Genomic DNA, 18,934 nt, shown 5'->3' with positions numbered 1-18,934 from the left:
GAGCTACACTAGAGAAAGCAGAGAAGAATTGAGCGAGAGATTGATCGAATTTGTCCTGACGCCGGCAGCCAAAGGCCTCACTGACGCCGGGTAGCTTGGTTGCAGAAAGTGTCTTGATAACCGTGTCTGAGAGAAAAGAGTGTTTTAGATAGAAGACCGTATGTAATCTGGTTTAGATTTCAAAACTAAAAAATGTAATGAAAAGTCTTCTAGAATCACATTCAATAGATTTTTTAATTTTTTTGTGATTTTTGAATAACAGTGGATTGGAAGTGAGATTTATAAATTATTGATTGAATAACAAGAGAACATAAATGATTTTTATAAATTTCACTTTCAATAACACAGGATTTCAGATGATTTTTAAAAATCATCAATTGAATAACATGAGATTGAAGAATATCCCAAAATCTCTTAAAATCTCAGTTCAATACACTCCCCCAGATACATGATACATGATACTAAAACAAGAGATCAAGCTTCTTCACATTATGTTGAATCAAATTGTTCTTTTATTTTTTTAAATTCTAAAATCACTTAAAATTCAATATCCAAAATTCTATAAATTCTAATCAAATCTCTTAATAAAATTACACTCAAATCTCTCAAAATTCTGAAATATTAAAATCCCAGCAAATATACTAAAATCCTCAGTTCAATACACCCCCATCGATGTTTGCAATTTTTTTTTTATTAATCTCTTCTCTTTAATTGATTTCTCCCGTTTCCTTTTTTTCTCTATAGGGATGAGATAGAAGATGAACAGTATATTTATTTGATTTGTTATAGTGAGCGTGGGTTGATCTGTTATCTTTGTTCTTTGAGAGATACAAGAAAGAGCTTTATGACCACGTGAAGAAAAGAACACAAGATGAAGATAATGTCGAAGAGGTAACGTTTCATCTCCCTCCTGGTTCTTTAGTTTTTTTATATATCTAACACATCTCCCTTTTACTCCGATCCTATACCTCTCGGAGTTTAGTATAGAATTCCAGATGCTTATGATTAAGACGGAGGTATTGATCAGGAGAGGTTTTCTATTGCTGTACAATGATACAAGTGAGCTGACAAAGAGCGCTTTGCTAGTGACCCAACACATTCTTATCTGCTTGCAATAGCAATATCTATCTTTATTATTTTGCAAAATTCTTTTTGGGCGTTCTAAATCATACTTTTTTTCTTTTGTCTAGGGACCTGGATTCAACGGAGAAAATGAAACCATATGCAGAGCAAGAAGCTTGGGAGGACCATCAGATTAGTAATTTCTGTTTTAACTCTATTTCTGTTGACCAGTCTTTTAGTTTACTACCCATTGATTTAAGTGACTTTTTTACTTGTATGCTAATTTAAATGACATTGTTATGCAGGAAAATCAACATTAAAATTTGGTGCAAAGAATAAGCAAGCCTCAGACGATTATCAGTAAGACATGTTGCATATTTTTTCTTTTATACCTATTCTACTGCTTTGGAATTTGTTTATCTCGTTTGAAAAATAGTCCTTTCTAGCTTTTTAACATGGAATAGGCCCATGATCCGGAGATTCTAAATGATTTTATTTTTTTGCAGTCGTTTGTGTTTGAGAACCAAATAAATTTCATTAAGGAATCTGTGATGGCTGGTGAAAATGTATTGCCTTAACATCTATCAAAGCTGGTGATATCTTTAGTCATATGTCGAGTTGTAGCTAAGTGCTTGTACTTGTCATGCAGCATGAAGATGATATGGATATTGGATACAAAACAAAAATCTCAAGATTTGGCAGAGAAATAAGCATTAGAAGAACTTCAGGTGCTATCCATTTTTTTGGGATTTTTCTCCATTATCTCTGTTTAATCAAAACTCAACCACCAGATCTTCATTTTAATTAGCGTGTGAACTTAATAAGTTCAGATTGTATGTTTCTTTGAGTTAATATCCATAGCAAAAACTAGAACTTATCCTGACATGTTCTTGCATCTATGTTTATTTGTGAATCAGGAAGTCAGAAGAAGTTAGCCGATTTATGTGTATCTTGATCAACTGCTTAAGGCTGTGGAAGAGGATCAGGTAATTCAAGCTGAGCTCATGCCATTATTAAAATCATCTAATAACAGACGAGAAGCTCACTTTACCAATCTATAACATTCGAGAATGTGTAACTGATACAAAATCAACAGAGAAGGAAACACTTTAGATAAAAGCATGCATCAAAAATTCTTTTATGTGCATATGAATTCCATTCACAATGTCAAAACCTGGCTCACAAAATTTCTTCAACTGCTCGTTCAGGTAGAACTCTACGTTTATTGCTCGTGCAGGTAGAAGTCTTTGTTTATTGCTCGTTCAGGTGAAGTCTATGTTTGCATCAACATTAGGTAAGTTACCTTGGTATTCTTTAGTAGTCATGAAAGGAAGACAAGCTACCTTGTTCTTTGTCATTGACTGAACCTTAACGTTGACTGAACCTTACCATATGGTAGTATGGTACCTAATCTCTGGCATTCGGGCAGTAGCTATATCCCTCTATGACTCTGTCACACGTGAAAAAAAAAACATATAATTAGCAGATTACACGATTCATATATCAGTTTCAGAGCTACCTCTGTAGGATATCATATATTCACAAGACACGTTTCTCGAGGAACAAAAATAAATAATCAAGAGTTTTCCTAGCACGTAAGATAACAAAAATGCTTAATCATGCAAATAATATAGGTACAAACCTAAAACTTGAGTTTAGCAAGCTCACTGTAAGATAAATTGGTTTTCTACTCGTTTGTTGTCTTTAAACTAAATATATTTAAATGAGATATTTTTCTTCTAACAAAAAAAATATTAAACATACAAATAAAAAATAAATGAGTTATTTTCGGCTTTTTCCCAATTTCAGAATCCAAAAATGAATGTTTTACACATGAAAGTATAATCTTTCACTTAATAAAAAAACCAACATGTGAAAAAAGTACCAAACAAAGTTTAAAGTTTTCAAATGATGGCATGTTTTTAAAGCTTTCACTAATGGAACTAGTCACGACCATATAACACAAGTGATACAAACATCACAAAACAAGAAATCAAGCAAAACATATTTACCTTAGTAATCACCAAATATGATTTTTTTTTTTCCTCAAAGTAAATATATTGATGAAAATTAGCCATTACAAAGAGAGTTAATTAGCCAAGGAGGCTTTAATACAGAGCTGGAATAGTAAGAACAGTTAGCACAGCCAAACTTTGCTAAAGAATGAGCTACATTATTACATTCTCTTTTAGTAAATATGAAAGAGCAGTCTATTTTAGAAGCCCAAGTTTTAATATCTTGGAGTAGGTTTGTTAAGGAGACATCAATTTGATGACCATTCACTAATTTGATTAAAATGTCACAGTCTCCTTCAAAAATAATTGAACGGTAACCTTTTATCCAAGCTTGTTGTATGCTAGCTAGTAGTCCTTTTGTTTCTGCTTCTAGTGGCGATCTTGTATTAGGAAGTCTAGTCGCACCCCACAGTATAGCTTCACCCTGAGAATTTCTGAAAATCCATCCACCTGTTGCTCGTCTTGTTGTATGATCATAACTTGTATCAAAATTGCATTTAAGATACGGAGAAGTCGGTGGTACCCATTTAGTTGAGGATGTCCTTATGACCGGCATTGATGTTGGAATATGGTGTAAGTTCTTAATCCATTCCTTTGTATCAGATTTTGCCTGGAGGACCGTTTTGGATATACTCTCTCGATAGTTGTTGAAAACCAGATTATTACGTGCCTTCCATATTCTCCAAAGCAAAACAAATGAAAAAATCGTATCATAGATGTTAGGAGATTGTGAATGAATGGATAACAAATATGATATCTCGATAAGGTTGTTACAAAGATCTGAAATAATATTCTTTATTTTATATTGGGAGGAGACCATATAAAATGTTCTGGTCCCTGGACTGAGGGAGTATACAAGTCTAAGCCCGGAACCTCTTAATAATTCAAAAAAAGAAAAAAAAAATCCTAAACAATATTCTTGACATGATCAACAGCTGCGGCGGTTGATAAGGGCTCCGCCTCTTCATATATTTGTTCTACTTAGAAACGAGGGCTCGAGTTCCTGAATTTTTTGCTCTGTTTCGTAAACTGCGGCGACATATGTGGTCTTGTGAAAGGTAAGGCTCTCTTGTGCGACGACGACGACATTTCTAATTCCGTCAAAGACACCATTTTCTTTTGCCATGACGCTGTTCTGTTGGAACAACTTGTTTTCATGTAGTGAGACGACAACGTTTCCAGTTCCATCATAAAACCCATTATCTTGTGCCATGGCACCATTTCGTTCCTTTAACTTGTTCACATGTCCCAAGACAATGACATTCTGACGTAGCGACATAGCTTTTGTGAATGAAATCGGTTCTTCACCAATGTGGCCATATCTGATATCCCTCTATGCCTTCTGGTTTGATACTGCATCGTTTCATAGGAAACTCACGTAATTTGTTTTCATGATCGAGAATAAGATTCTATGTTTTCTGTTGATTAAAGGTTTTTCTGTTTGAGCGTGGAGACTAGATTAGCCGTTACTTAGGGTGCAAATGATTGCACAATTGAAAAAGTTGAAGGAGTTTAAAAAAATTATTCAACCAAGTTTCACCATTTGAATGGAAGAAATTGGAAAAAACTATCCAACCTATTCAATTAAAAAAAAAAACTAATCATACAGCAAAAATGTTCAACTTATTCAACTACTATTTTGGAGATGAGTGAATTGAATATTTTCATACTCAATTTTGTTCAACTCACTTTTTAAATTTTAAGCAACCATTTGGAGCCTTAATAAAAGAACAAAAAAATACCAAAGAATCATCTTGGACCTTTCTTCAAATTTATATATTCACCAATTCAATATTGCTCTTAGGAGGCACATAATCTCATTGATCAAACACTTATATATTCACTTGGGAGAAGATTTAAACAGTTTTAGAAGTGTGGACAAACATTTGATTTTTTTTGTACACTAAAACCTCTATAAATTAATAATGTTGAAACCATGACATTTTATTAATTTATAAAGATATTAATTTATCTATAAATTAATATTTCTTATTTTATAGTGTAAAATAATAATTATTAATTTATAGATATATTTTTAATTGTTTAAATTCTTAAAATTCTGAACTGAAAATATTTTAGCAAAATAAGATTAGATTTGTGTATGTCATGAACTTTTATGATTTTGGAATCGATTATAAATTATAAATATTATAGACAAATTCACTTATACAAATGATACATAAATTCAAATTTATGAATAATAATATCAATTGTCATATTTTAGTAGCCTATAAACTATCAAAATGAAAATGATACACATCTAAAAATTGAAAACTTAAAAAAAGTTAGCTATTTTTATGACATCATATAGAATATTTTATATCATTATAATTTGAAAAAAACAACATAACCACAGTTTTATAGATATGAGTTATAAGAAAAACTTCAAAATTCTAAAGCATACATTATGAAATATATCAACACACACACACACACACACACACATATATATATATATATAAATGTAAATTTACGTGATTATTTATTTATAATCTTATTGGGACCATATTTTACATAGAATTTCTTTTTTAAAATTATCTTATTATCTTATCAAATTTTGTTATTATCTTATAGGCTTGAAGCGTATTCTAATTTATAGAGGTTTTACTATATATATTTTGGAAGCAATTAAATTTAGTGAGTAATGATCGGTGAATGACATTGTGTATCAATTTTGAAGATTACAAAAACACAGGAATTATAAAAAAAATTTTTGGAATAATTTAAGTTGTAAGCTTAAATTTCTTTTTGAAAAATTAATACGAGTAAACTACAAAAAAACCCATCAAAATAATCGCAAGAAGCTTTCAAATATGGATTTCTTATTGAATATTGTTGATGATTTTAGTTTCACTTGATTTTTGCCGAATATATTTTTTTTACTGAGTAAGAAATTTTATTTTTGACCAAAGTATATGACCAAAAACAAAATTTAAATAATCTGGTTATTTTTTTGTGGTGAAGACAAATTTTTTACCAAAATTAGTGTTTAGGAGAAAATATTATAAGAAACAAAATCAAATAAATTTTGGTGAAGATATATAATTTATCAGTATTATCATTATTATTTTATATAAAATTTCAATAATAATTTTATAATCGTTTATTAAAAATACCAAAGATCATGATTTCTAAACAAGATTGTGAAAACCTTGTCAGCACAGCACAAAAGAAGACTGACATCAAAATCATCCCAATATGAATCCCCTATTTAATAAAACGGAAGTACACAACTTCAAACTTGTAGACTATATAATTTTAATAAAAGGTTACAAATGGGTTATAAAAAAAATTGATATTAATTTGTATTAGATATATGTTATATCACGTTGAAAGTCTTAATCTGTAACTCTTCATTTTCGCAAGATTTTAAGAGAATAATCTTAATTCTCTTTTACACTAAAATATATCCTTCAAAGATTTAATTGCTACATCACGTTGATTACAAAAGCAATAAACAGAATATTCCAAATTAATTTTCCACAGAAAAAATACTGGTAACCATAAAAAAAGAACAAAATCTAAGCAAATAATAACAATTAATCGTGATTCCTAATATCTTAATCTACAAAATCTTCAAAACTGCCAATATAAATAATACAAATCACCTCTCACAAAAAATACCTCGCTCATATTTATATACCTAAACACGAATTTTTTTTTTTTTAAATTAGTTATATAATAAAACGAAAGTAAACAACCTTTTTTGTAGACTATATAATATGAATTATAAAATTAATTATTTAATTATTTGGTAGGTTATAGGTTATATGAGTTGTAACCATTAGTTAATCTCGATTTAAGATTTTCTAAAACAGTATTCGAAAACATAAAATAAAATCTCCAAAGAATATTTAATTAACCATATATAGGCAAACAAATCTCAAAAAATAACAATTAGTTAATCTTGATTTAAGATCTTCTAAAACAAGTTATTCGAAAGAATAAAATAAAATCTCCAAAAAATATTTAATTAACCATATATAGGCAAACAAATCTAAAAAATAGTCACTCTTCCGCAGATTAAGAGGGATTTATAATTATACTATAAAATAAACCGATCAATAATCTATCGTTACCTTTTGATAAGGTATCATCTTTCGGTTCATGTCTTATAATTTTATCATACTTATAATGATGCTTATTATGTTTATACACATTAGAACATTACAATTCATGGTGTACTGCGAGTTAAAATATTACACGACGGGTTTATATGACATGACGTATTTGAGTAGATACTAATATAAATTTAAAATTTTGTTAATTCGGTGCTACACGGGTAAAATATTATTTCATTATTTTTTTAATAATATGAATATTAAATTAATAGACATATCTAATTAAGTTGATTAAATTAATACTGTAACAAAAAATTAACAAACAAATTATTATTTTTTATCAAATAACTTAATTCGCGGTGTACCGCGGGTCAAAATCTATACAAAATATACGTTCTTTCCATAAGTCATATTCAACATATGATTTAATGGCATAGTGTTTTCTAAAATAAAATAACTTTAAAACAAATAAAACAATCACATTTATAGTGATTTAAGTAAAAATATTAAAAATTTGTGCTCTAGCACGGATCCATCAGTTTTAGCAAATGATTTTATTGCATAATGTTTTATTCACTAAAACTTTTAAAATAAATCACATAAATTAGATTGTATATAAAAATTACAATATAAATAAAAAGAATTTCAACCCGTGCTCTAGCACGGGTCCTAATCTAGTTTACATAGTAAATTAATATACTAGGATTTTAGTTTACAGTGGGTTTTCACATAATTCTCCAAATAGAATATCAAAAAGTAGTAACTAAAATATAAAACAAAAATACCTTAATGTAAGATACTAAGATTCAATTCAAAATGAACAGTTTATTTATAAACTTCGCCATTTTAACTTTTAAGTCTAAAATACATATAGTTTATTAAAAGAAAAAAAAAAGTATTTGTCTGAATATATATGCTTTAGTTCTCATCTTTCTACACTTTTTTTCTTTAATCACTCTTTCAAAACTATATTTTCCTTCTACAAAATACCGTAGTAACAGTTGTATACCAAGTTTTGTATATGAAACAAAACCAATTAAGTGCATTTTTCTCTACAAATCGGGAAAAAGAAGTCAGTGACGTTTTCCAAATCTATCTGCTGTTCAACATTTCATTATTTGGGGAGCCAACAACAAAAGAAAATAGTTAATATTTTGACCATTCCAAAAAAAAAAAAAAAACTTGTGATGGAGAAACCAAAGCAGGAAAATAACAAAAGCAAAGCAAAGAAAATTCACAAAAGGCAAAGCTATCTTAGAGAATCCGAGCTGGCAAATCCCTCTTCACCATCATGTGGATGATAGTACTGCCATGTATACAATTACTTATCCACGTGTCACCTGTCCGAAGGCATTCTGAGATCGCGGGCAAAATCCAAACTCTTATCATCAAAAAAAATCTCAATTAAATAAAAGATAAAATCTCAGAACGTTTCTCTCTAATCTATTGTCTTCTTCTTCCTTCTCTCTCCGGTGACGCCATGAACGCCGCCGTGTTTAGTGCTTCTGCTTTATCTCTTCCTATCTCCTTCTCTAAAACTAGATCATCTTATCTCTCTAGAAAGAAGGTAACTTTACTCTTCTTCTCCACTTGGGTTGTGAAATCCAGTGTCAAATTTTGAATTTTTGGGAATTGGGTTTAGTTATATTTGACGGTAGAGTGATTGTTTGATAGAAAAGGTTTGATCTTTAATTGGTTAAGTGATTGTTTTTGGTTACAGGGAGTGAAAGGAGAATTCAGGGTTTATGCTGTGTTTGGTGATGAGAGTGGATTAGTTGAGAAGAAGAGTCAGTGGAGACCTTTGTTTGATGTGGAGGATCCTAGATCAAAAGCTCCTCCTTATTATAAAGGCAAGTTCTTGGATGTAAACCAAGCTATTGAAGTTGCTAGATTCGATATTCAATACTTGGATTGGCGTGCTCGTCAAGATCTTCTTACCATTATGATTCTTCATGACAAGGTTTGTTTCTTCCTTGAACTTCTTCTGCATTGACCTCTTTTGAGCTTACATATGTCTATCTACTTGGTAAAGTTGCGTTCTTTAGCTTATGATAAGAATAGAGCTATGAAATAGCTGTAGTTTGCTACATTTAGTCCTAGGCTAGATATAGTTGGCGTTTAGCTAAAAGTAGCTCATTATTGGTTTGTGTTTAGTGTTGGTTGGGTTTTGATGCTATGTTTGTGTCAGGTGGTAGATGTACTTAACCCCCTTGCTCGTGAGTACAAGTCCATCGGTACTGTGAAGAAAGAACTAGCTGGATTGCAGGAAGAACTATCAAAAGCACACCAACAGGTTCTTAAGAATTCTATTCTCTGGAAATGATTAGCTTTTTAGTGAGGGTTCATTTTCAGGCTTATTTCTAACTCTCTGTCAAAACAAAACAGGTTCATATATCTGAAGCAAGGGTTTCAACTGCTTTAGAAAAGTTAGCTCACATGGAAGAACTGGTAAATGATCGGTTGTTACCTGGCAGAGTTGTAACGGATTTAGATAAACCCTCCTCTTCAACCTCTACTTCTACTATCGAGTTAGACAGGGAAAAGACAAACACTGGTGCGAAGAGCTTGAATGTTTCTGGTCCGGTTCCGCCTTATAGTCCAAACTTGAAGAATTTTTGGTATCCCGTTGCTTTCACTGCAGATCTCAAGCATGACACAATGGTATAATACCAGTTCTTGCCTGATTTCTCCATCTCCCTTTACTTATAAGTTTCTGAGAAATGCTATTGTTTATGTCTCAAGGTGCCAATTGAATGTTTTGAGCAACCATGGGTTCTCTTTAGAGGTGAAGATGGGAAACCAGGATGTGTACGAAATACGTGTGCGCATAGAGCGTGTCCACTTGATCTTGGCACAGTGAACGAGGGGCGTATTCAATGTCCTTACCATGGTTAGTTACTCATTCTCTACAAATGTTGACAACAAAGTGAAAAACCACATCTAGTATCTTATTATATGTGACCTTGTAGGATGGGAATACTCAACCGATGGAGAATGTAAGAAGATGCCATCTACAAAGCTACTGAAGGTGAAGATCAAGTCGTTGCCTTGTCTTGAACAAGAAGGTATGATATGGATCTGGCCTGGCAGTGATCCACCTTCACCTACACTTCCTTCTTTACAACCTCCATCAGGGTTTGTAATCCATGCTGAGGTAATTCTTACATTTTAAGCGTCTCTCCAATCCAATGAACTCATATCTATGCGTCATTTTCTCATTTGTTATCTGATAAACTCTCAGCTTGTAATGGAACTTCCGGTTGAACACGGGTTGCTTCTAGATAATCTATTGGATCTTGCACATGCCCCATTCACTCACACATCCACTTTTGCTAAAGGCTGGAGTGTCCCAAGGTTTGTTTTAACTCTTATTACTCTGTTCAGCATTAGGATGAATCTAAGTGTTCTCGTTTTAAGTTTTTTGTTTTTGCTCCTGCAGTTTAGTGAAGTTCTTAACGCCTTCCTCGGGTCTTCAAGGGTACTGGGATCCATATCCAATCGATATGGAATTTAAACCGCCTTGTATTGTGCTATCGACAATTGGGATCTCCAAACCAGGGAAACTAGAAGGAAAAAGCACAAAGCAGTGTGCAACACATCTTCATCAACTCCATGTCTGTTTACCTTCTTCCAAAAACAAGACAAGACTTCTATACCGAATGTCACTAGACTTTGCTCCTATATTGAAGAATCTTCCATTCATGGAACATCTCTGGAGACATTTCGCTGAACAGGTAAAGTACATCACAAGTGAATTTGATTATCGAGATACCATCATTGCAGTCCTGTTTCTTAAAGTTCCCATTTCTATGTTTCCAGGTCTTAAACGAAGATCTACGGCTGGTTCTAGGACAGCAAGAACGTATGTTGAATGGTGCAAACATATGGAACTTACCCGTTGCTTATGACAAGCTAGGAGTTCGGTATAGACTATGGAGGAACGCGGTAGATCGTGGCGACATAAAACTACCGTTCTCTGACTAACTGTTACTGAAGAAACAAAATCTAACGTTTCAGCAAACGTTGGAATTTTTTAGCAACTTCACATTTACCAGCAAACCTCTCAAGAAAAGTTCAGGTTGTTATCTGGTTCGTTCTCGCCGCAGAGAAAGCTTGACCAATTACCCGGGGTCTGTGGATTCATCTAGAAGAAGTTGATGAAACAAACAACTTTTGGTTAGATAAGAAAAGTAAAAAACATGCACTGTAAATCCAAAGGAAATAATATTGTTATTCATTTTTCCCTGTGTACAGCTCACTCTCTATGAGAAATTGAATATCAAGTTTTTCCCATTAACAGTCTCATGCCTTCCAAGAACCATTTACTTAATTCGTAACCATCTAAATTTGTATATACGAAAGACAAAAAGTTACATTACATGTATCATGTATGGTTATGATTTTAAAGAACAAAACACAACTCTCATAGACTTAGTAAATTAAACATGCATGTAAAGTTACTAAGACATCTTGAGAGATAAAAGGTAAGTACAAGTATTTAGAACAGAACAAAGTTACAGGGCAGAGCCACAAAAGGGGCAGAAACGGAAATCAGGCTCCACGACACGATCACAGAAGCGGCACATAGCTAGAGAAGAAACTGGTGGCGGTGAAGACAGTGACTGAGGGAAGAACAGATCGCAGTCTTTACAATGAAGTAGAGGATCTTTGCCAGGCCATCTCCAGACAGGAACGAAGAAGAGTTTCAAGACTTTGTCGTAATCGACCAAATCAGCTTCAGAGCCGCATCTTATGCATGTTCCGGCGCTGGATTTAAGTACCTGTCTCACTTGTTGCCCTAACCCACCAACGAAGAAGAAGAACATTCTTTTTTTATCAGCTCTTAAGGGTTCTCACCAAAATTGTCGGTTTATGATCTCGAATCAAGGTGATAACACGAGTTTTTATTTGCCTTTGTTGTTGTTGTCGTTGTTGTTGTTGTTCTAGTGGTTTCTAGTCGACGCACGATAAATAATATAAAATGGTTTTACCCTTTTTTCAAAATTTAGTAATGGTTTTACTCTTACATTTTCCGAGTTCCGACAATGGTCCAAAATTTTGTTTTTGAAAAATAAGAATTTTCATTTTCTTTTTGTGAAACAGAATTTCATATTATTTTATATTTTAAATATTAACAATAATCTATATATATTATTAAGAAATACTTAGTATTAATTTAAGTTTTTTTCCAAAGTTCACACATACTCTCAAATGATCCAAAATACCATTTATAAATACAGTAAAATCTCTATAAATTAATACTCTATAAATTAATAAACACTATAAATTAATAAATTTTGCTGGTCCCAAGTCGGATCAGTGTAAAAGTTAACAAAATTCGACAAGATAATAAGATAATAACTTTTTTGAAATCCCATGTAAAATATGGTCCCAATAATATTATAAATTAATAATCATATAAATATATATATATATATATATACTGATATAATAATATATATTTCTCTTAAAGCTCATTTCTATAGAACAATTGTAATGTAGTATTTTCAAACTATAATGATATCTCTAAAATATTTTATAACATATCATAAAAATAGTTAAATTTTAAAGTTTTCAATTTTTCAGATATGCATCATTTACAATTTGATAATTTGACAGATTATTAAAATAGGAGAATTGATATTATTATTTATAAATTTGAATTTATGTATGTCATGTGTATAAGTCAATTTGTCTATAGTATTTGTAATTTCTTGTCAATAATTTTTTTTAAATATTACAAGTTCAATTCATAAACCATAAAATTTACAACATCCGAAAGTTTAATCTTATTTTACTAAAATTGTCTTAATTCATAATTTTTAAAAATAAACAATTAAAAATATATCTATAAATTAATAATTATTAATTTACACTATAAAATAATAATTATTAATTTATAGATAAATTAATATCACTATAAATTAATAAAATGTCTTGATCCCAATATTATTAATTTATAAAGGTTTTACTGTATAAAAATTATTATTATTGAGAAATAGCAACATGTACTGAATCTCTCATCATGTTCCATCGTCTTTGATGATTCATCATCTCCGATGCTTTATTGTCTGCGGTGTTCCATCGTCTCTGATGATCCATCATCTCTGGTGCTTTATCGTCTGCAGTGTTCCATCGTCTCTGGTGTTCCATCATCTCTGGTGCTCCATCGTGTGTTTACGACGTTGTTTATCTCTGACTTCCTCTGATGCATAAGATTTAGAATTTGAAGATTTGGAAGATTTTGCAAAATTGAAGAAATTGAAGATCGAAGATGGTATAAGATTCAAAATTGTCACCAATTGCAGAAGTCGTCTCAGACGACCATGTTGCATCGGAACACCACTATGCGATTCTCTTTCGTCATCTCTCTCTCTCTCTCTCTCTCTCTCTCTCTCTCTCTCTCTCTCTCTCTCTCTCTCTCTCATATCATTTCAATTTCCTGCTAATTACCGCTGGATTAAATTAATTCTGAACAAATAACACATCTTAGAGATAGGATTATAGGATCTAGACCCCTAACCGGCTTCAACTCAAAGGCCGAGCTAAAGGTCAGAACGATCAAGTGGGTGGTAGAAGCAGGAGGTTTATCCCGCTTAACTAAATTTCTAGTCGTAGACGCACCACCAATCTATAGTGCGATCGTTAGTACTCCTTAGCTGAACACCACATGAGCAGTTTCATCAACTTACCACCTTTGCGTAAAATTTCCAGTCTCTAGCAGAAATATTTACACCTTATAAGAAAGCCAACGGAAGGCAAGACGTGCTTTGCAATTGAAAATAAAAACCGAATGAGCGAGAAAAAATTGGAGTCGGGAGACATGACACACGAGCCCCTCAAAAGATTGATGCTAGCAATTGAAAAAACATTGCAAGTTTCCATCGACGAGTCGGACCCTACGCGCATGCGTAGCGATCTGGAAATGACTTGAAAAAATTAGCAAAGCTGACCTCATTAAACTCCTCAAGGAACACTTATCAACCTTTTTGTGGTCATTCTCGAATATGGTGGGCATCAGTAAAGACGTAAGGAGCTACAGGCTTAACGTTGATCTCACCTTCAAACTAATCCGACTGAAGAGAAAGAAGCTAGGACTGAAATGAGCTCCAGCCGTTAACGACGAGAGAGAATGATTGTTGAAGGCTAAGCAGATCGTCGAAGTCTAGTATCCAGATTGGCTCGCCAAACCGGTAATCTTCAAAAAGAAAAATGGCAAGTAGCGAGTATGCGTAGAGTTCAATGACCTTAATAAAGCTTGTCCTAAGGACATATTTCATTTGTCTCATATTGATAGACTCGTGGAAGCAACTGCGAGGCACAAACTCGTTTCCTTTATGGATTCCTTCCCAGGTTACCACCAAATCGTCATGCATCCGATGACCGAGAAAAGGCAGCCATCATAACCAATTGAGGCACCTACTGTTACAAGGTAATTTCATTCATATTAAAGAACGTAGGAGCGACCTACCAATGAATCATCAATCGTATGTTCACCAATCTTCATGGCACTACCATAGAGGTATATATCGACAATATGCTTGTAAAATCTCTTGTCGATGTTACCCAGCCAAATGTGCATCCCTATATAAGTAAAAAAGAAGTACAAAATGGACAATGGGTCGGGTCAATTAAGTGAAAATAATCCGAAATTAAAGAAACGAATACTTACTAATCGGGCAAGAAAACGGGTTTGGATATAACCACTTGCATGTTTTAAAAGTCGATTTAGAATAAATTTATTATTAATGACATCTAATTAGTTTTACATAAACGGTTGTCAAGGGCTTTAATTTCGGCACAATTACCATTTAATTACAAAGATATCAATCTATAATTGATTTCGAAATCGTAAATCTAATAAATTTATATCATAATTGAAACCTAATAAATTACAATTACTATAGATGGAAGCAAAAAAATATTGAAATTTATATATGTAAACTTATTTAATTTAGCAAAGTAGCAATAAATAATTTTGGAACTATTTAAAAAAAAATTATTGGTTGGATATTCACGTATTTCCTTAACTAAACTATAGTAATAAATTCGGATTACTATAGATATAAGCAAAAAAATCATAATATGTAAACTTATTTAATCTAGCAAGGTAACTAAAAATTATTTTCGAGATTCTTTTTAAAAAAATATTAGTTAGATATAAGATATTTCCATAATTCCTTGGAAAAAATCCACCTAAATGGCTAAATTGATCCACACAAAAAAAACATACCAATTTGAGTCTTTAGCATTTAAATAGATTTCCATAACAAACGTCCATATTTGAATTTGAAAAATAGTTATAGTAGCATATTAGCTTTAGATCTTGATTAAATAGATTTCCATAAGAAACCATTTCAACCAATATAAAATAATAGATATGGATTTTTTTAAAAACTAATTTAATTAATAATTATCTAAATATTTGCAAATCCTAATTTTCAGTGGTCATATATATAAATTTCCTAATATATAGGACTATCGTATCTCAATGATTTTCTTAATTTCACAATTAACATATTATCAAATTTTCGAGATTTTCTTAAAAGATCTAAACTACAAAATTGAATTAAATTCCGAAATAATAATTAATTAAGATATTGAATTTGTTTTGAAAATTTAAACTAGGTTAGCCTATTCTTTTCTCATTAACTCCATCTCTCCCGATAAATATATGAATCATGTGACTAAAAGTCACAGAGACTCATTAGTAAATGATTCTTTATATTTTGTTTTATGATAATTTGTTGTTATATGATTACTTCTAGAAATTTTACATACGTTTTGATGTTTTCTTTTTCCAGGTGAAATTCACTACATAGAATCAATTCACTACATACAACTGCTGGACCTGGTTGCTAAGTTGCATGATATTGAGCTGTAAGTATATTTTGCTTTGATTATATTTAGACATTGTTTGATTTATGTAGACATCACCCATTTAACTTTGATTTTTTTTTATATTGTAAAATCAGATCGAGATTCTGTGTGGAATCATTTAACTTATATTTTTTTAATTATGTAAAATCAGATCAAGATTCTGTGTGAAATTTATTATTTTATCTAAGTTTCTAACTAATCACGAGACACATATTTTTTCACAGAAAAAAGTTAACTTCGTCAAGATAATTATTGTAACACTTCTTTTTTTTTTCTTTGAGTTGTTATTAAGAGGTTTTTATTGTTGGAGTATATAAAAACGTTGACAGCATTATTATAAAAATCGTATAAACATATTTCTTTATTACATGTTTCATACTCTAAAACTTTCTTTTCATACAAATTTTCATCTTAAAAAAAATTCTCTTTAATATGAGCGATTAGATATTCACAGGTGAGAAGAATACGAGACTTCAAAGTATGAAACAAATGAGGATCAAAAAGATAGAAATGAACAGATTATAGCGTCTAATGTTATCTTGAAAAGCAATATTGATATATAGTTGTGAAGATTGTAATCTTTCAAATATATACTTCCCACATCATGTTGAATTATTTCATGCCACATTTAAAATGACTTTTATATTTGAAATTTTAAATTTTCAAAAATACCAAAAACATATTATATGTTTAAATAATTTAAATAAATAACTTAACTTTTAATTTTAATTATTTTTATTATATCACCATTTATTATATTCACCTTTTTATATACTATTTTATCAAAACTCATTAACAAAGATATGATTCACTATAATTGACTGTAATATAGTTATGAAAATGTAACATGTTTCATTTCATTGAAAATCATATATATATATATATATATATATATATATATATATATATATATATATATCTGTAAATATTCCTCCGCGCTGTAGCGCCGGTCCGATCCTAGTTCACAGTTAAATCTGGTGAATTCTTCGCGATCACCGAACGAGGCATCCAAGCAAATCAGAAATAGATTGCGGTGATACTCGAGCTACATTCTCCCACAAATAAGAAAAAAGTCCAGTGTCTTACGGGATGGGTAGCTGCGTTAAACCGCTTCATCGCCAGATCGACCGATAAGTATTTGCTATTTTATCAACTACTTAAAAGGAACAAGGACTTTAAATGGGATGAGTGATGCAAAACAACCTTCTCCGAGTTGAAAAAGTACCTGACAACACAACCAGTGTTAGCAAAGCCAGAGCAAGGGGAAACCTTATCTTTATACATCACCGTCTCATCGGCAGTTGTCAGCAGCGTGCTCGTGCAAGAGGACAAGGGAGTGCATAAACCAGTATTTTACACATGTAAAACACTACTCGATGCTGAGTTAAGTACCTAAAGATTGAGAAGCTGGCCTTCGCCATGGTAACCATAACCCAAAAGTTGCGTCCTTACTTCTAGTCGAACTCTATAGTCGTACTCTCAGACCAGCCGCTACATTCCATCCTTCATAGCCACACTCACTAGGACCGAGTGGTTAAGTGGGCAATTGAGTTTAGCGAATATAACATCGAATATTGAGGACGCACTAGCAAAAAGGCGCATGTACTTGCAGATTTCATAATTGAAGTCCCTGTCGAGCTACTCGGAGAGATAAATATACCAAAGATGTCTAGACGTTGCACGTCTACAGCTCTTCCTCCCAGCGCGGATCAAGAGTAGGTGTGCGCCTAGAATCCCCAAAAGAAGAAGTTATAACATCCGTGAACCGAAATCCTGGTTTGGGGGATTGCATCGGTCGATGCAGGTGGTGCATCGGTCGATGCAGGTTCATGTTTCTGCGTTTTGACTTAAGTTAAACGCTGCGTTTTGGGCAAAGGGAGAAGGAAACTCTTAAGTCGAGCTTTTGTCTCATTCGACGTTTTGTGGCCGTTTTCGAGAAATAGAAAGAGAGAAAGAGTTTTGTGAGTGTTCTTGAGGATTTCTGGAGATTTGAGGCTGTTCCTGTAGAGATCTGTAGCTTGGATCGTTGTAGGAGATTCCTAGAGGTGTTTTCTTGCTAGTTTAAGGTTCAGTTTCGTCTTGGCAAAGGTAAGTGCAGGATCATGGTTTATCTAAGTTAGAGAACTCTCTAATTTTCTTGTTGTGTGTTGTTAGACTTGTTGGATCGTTATTTGGACGTTAGGAAGCTTTCTTGTGGCTTGGGATCGAGTTTTGTGGTTGTAGGAATGAAGATCCGGCGAGAAGCTTCGGAGAAAACACGATGCTCGGCATTGCATCGGTCGATGCATATCTTGGGTCGGTCGATTCAAGTGCGAGGACGGTGCGTAAAACTCTAGGGTTTTCGTGTTATGTCGAGCATGCGTCGGTCGATGCAGTTTGGGTGTCGGTCGATGCATGTGTAACTTGCAGCGGTCGATGCAGCCCTTGTGTCGGTCGATGCATCCCAGTTGGTGTCGGTCGATGCATGTTGGTGTCGGTCGATGCAGAGTCCTGGTTTGTTATTGTTGATTGCTGATTGTTGTTTGATGGTTAGAGATGACTTTATTGCTTGTGTGTATAGCCCAGTAGATGGGAGGATTGCCTTACTGAGTGTTTATAAAATACTCATGCATTGCAATATGTGTTTGTGGTGCAGGTAAAGGCAAAGTGTGATCGTGGAATCAAGGCAATGAAGAGGAGGATGTTCTAGGGACTCGATTGGATGTTGTCTGGCATTGCTAGGTTGCTAGAGTTGGATCATTAGAAACATTGCTAGGTTGCTGGTTTCATGTTTCCTGATGATTGGTTATTGGATTATTGTTATATTTGATTATTGGTTATTATATTATTAGATTATTATTGGATATTGGTATTGTTATTCCGCTATTGGTTGTGATTGTGGTTAGGTGGCTAGTGGGTATGGGACCACTAGTTGTA

The 18,934-nt window shown here is 32.5% G+C and overlaps 2 protein-coding genes and 1 long non-coding RNA gene across 6 annotated transcripts; 2 read left to right on the top strand and 1 right to left on the bottom strand.

Annotated features, from left to right (window-relative positions):
• The first annotated feature begins 476 nt into the window (after positions 1-476).
• LOC104757953 (uncharacterized) lies at positions 477-3,981 on the top strand. 3 transcript variants are annotated; one of them, XR_002036241.2, is made up of 8 exons: positions 477-891; positions 983-1,059; positions 1,191-1,258; positions 1,368-1,422; positions 1,569-1,628; positions 1,712-1,790; positions 1,980-2,048; positions 2,300-3,981. It is a non-coding gene; the product is annotated as an uncharacterized LOC104757953 (long non-coding RNA). The 3 variants fall into 3 exon arrangements; XR_762588.2 differs by lacking the exons at positions 983-1,059; positions 2,300-3,981 and having other exon boundaries at positions 494-891; positions 1,980-2,235; XR_015586443.1 differs by lacking the exons at positions 477-891; positions 2,300-3,981 and having other exon boundaries at positions 949-1,059; positions 1,980-2,235.
• Positions 3,982-8,289: 4,308 nt separating this feature from the next.
• LOC104757952 (chlorophyllide a oxygenase, chloroplastic) lies at positions 8,290-11,435 on the top strand. 2 transcript variants are annotated; one of them, XM_010480746.3, is made up of 9 exons: positions 8,290-8,705; positions 8,859-9,098; positions 9,327-9,431; positions 9,524-9,799; positions 9,881-10,028; positions 10,108-10,292; positions 10,380-10,492; positions 10,578-10,872; positions 10,958-11,435. In XM_010480746.3, the coding sequence occupies exons 1-9, from the start codon at positions 8,619-8,621 to the stop codon at positions 11,120-11,122; spliced, it is 1,614 nt and encodes a 537-aa protein (XP_010479048.1). In that variant the 5' UTR covers positions 8,290-8,618; the 3' UTR covers positions 11,123-11,435. The 2 variants fall into 2 exon arrangements, 1 of the variants encoding a protein (XP_010479048.1); XR_015586441.1 differs by having other exon boundaries at positions 8,534-8,705; positions 10,380-10,872.
• A 29-nt stretch (positions 11,436-11,464) lies between these two features.
• On the bottom strand, positions 11,465-12,068 carry LOC104757951 (uncharacterized). The gene has a single exon (XM_010480745.3). The coding sequence runs from the start codon at positions 11,962-11,964 to the stop codon at positions 11,653-11,655; it is 312 nt and encodes a 103-aa protein (XP_010479047.1). The 5' UTR covers positions 11,965-12,068; the 3' UTR covers positions 11,465-11,652.
• Positions 12,069-18,934: the final 6,866 nt, after the last annotated feature.

The sequence above is a fragment of the Camelina sativa genome, chromosome 17 (assembly GCF_030686135.1).
Source record: "Camelina sativa cultivar CO46 ecotype springtype chromosome 17, ASM3068613v1".
NCBI classification, from domain to species: Eukaryota; Viridiplantae; Streptophyta; class Magnoliopsida; order Brassicales; family Brassicaceae; genus Camelina; species Camelina sativa.
This window is presented reverse-complemented; position numbering and strand designations above follow the sequence as displayed.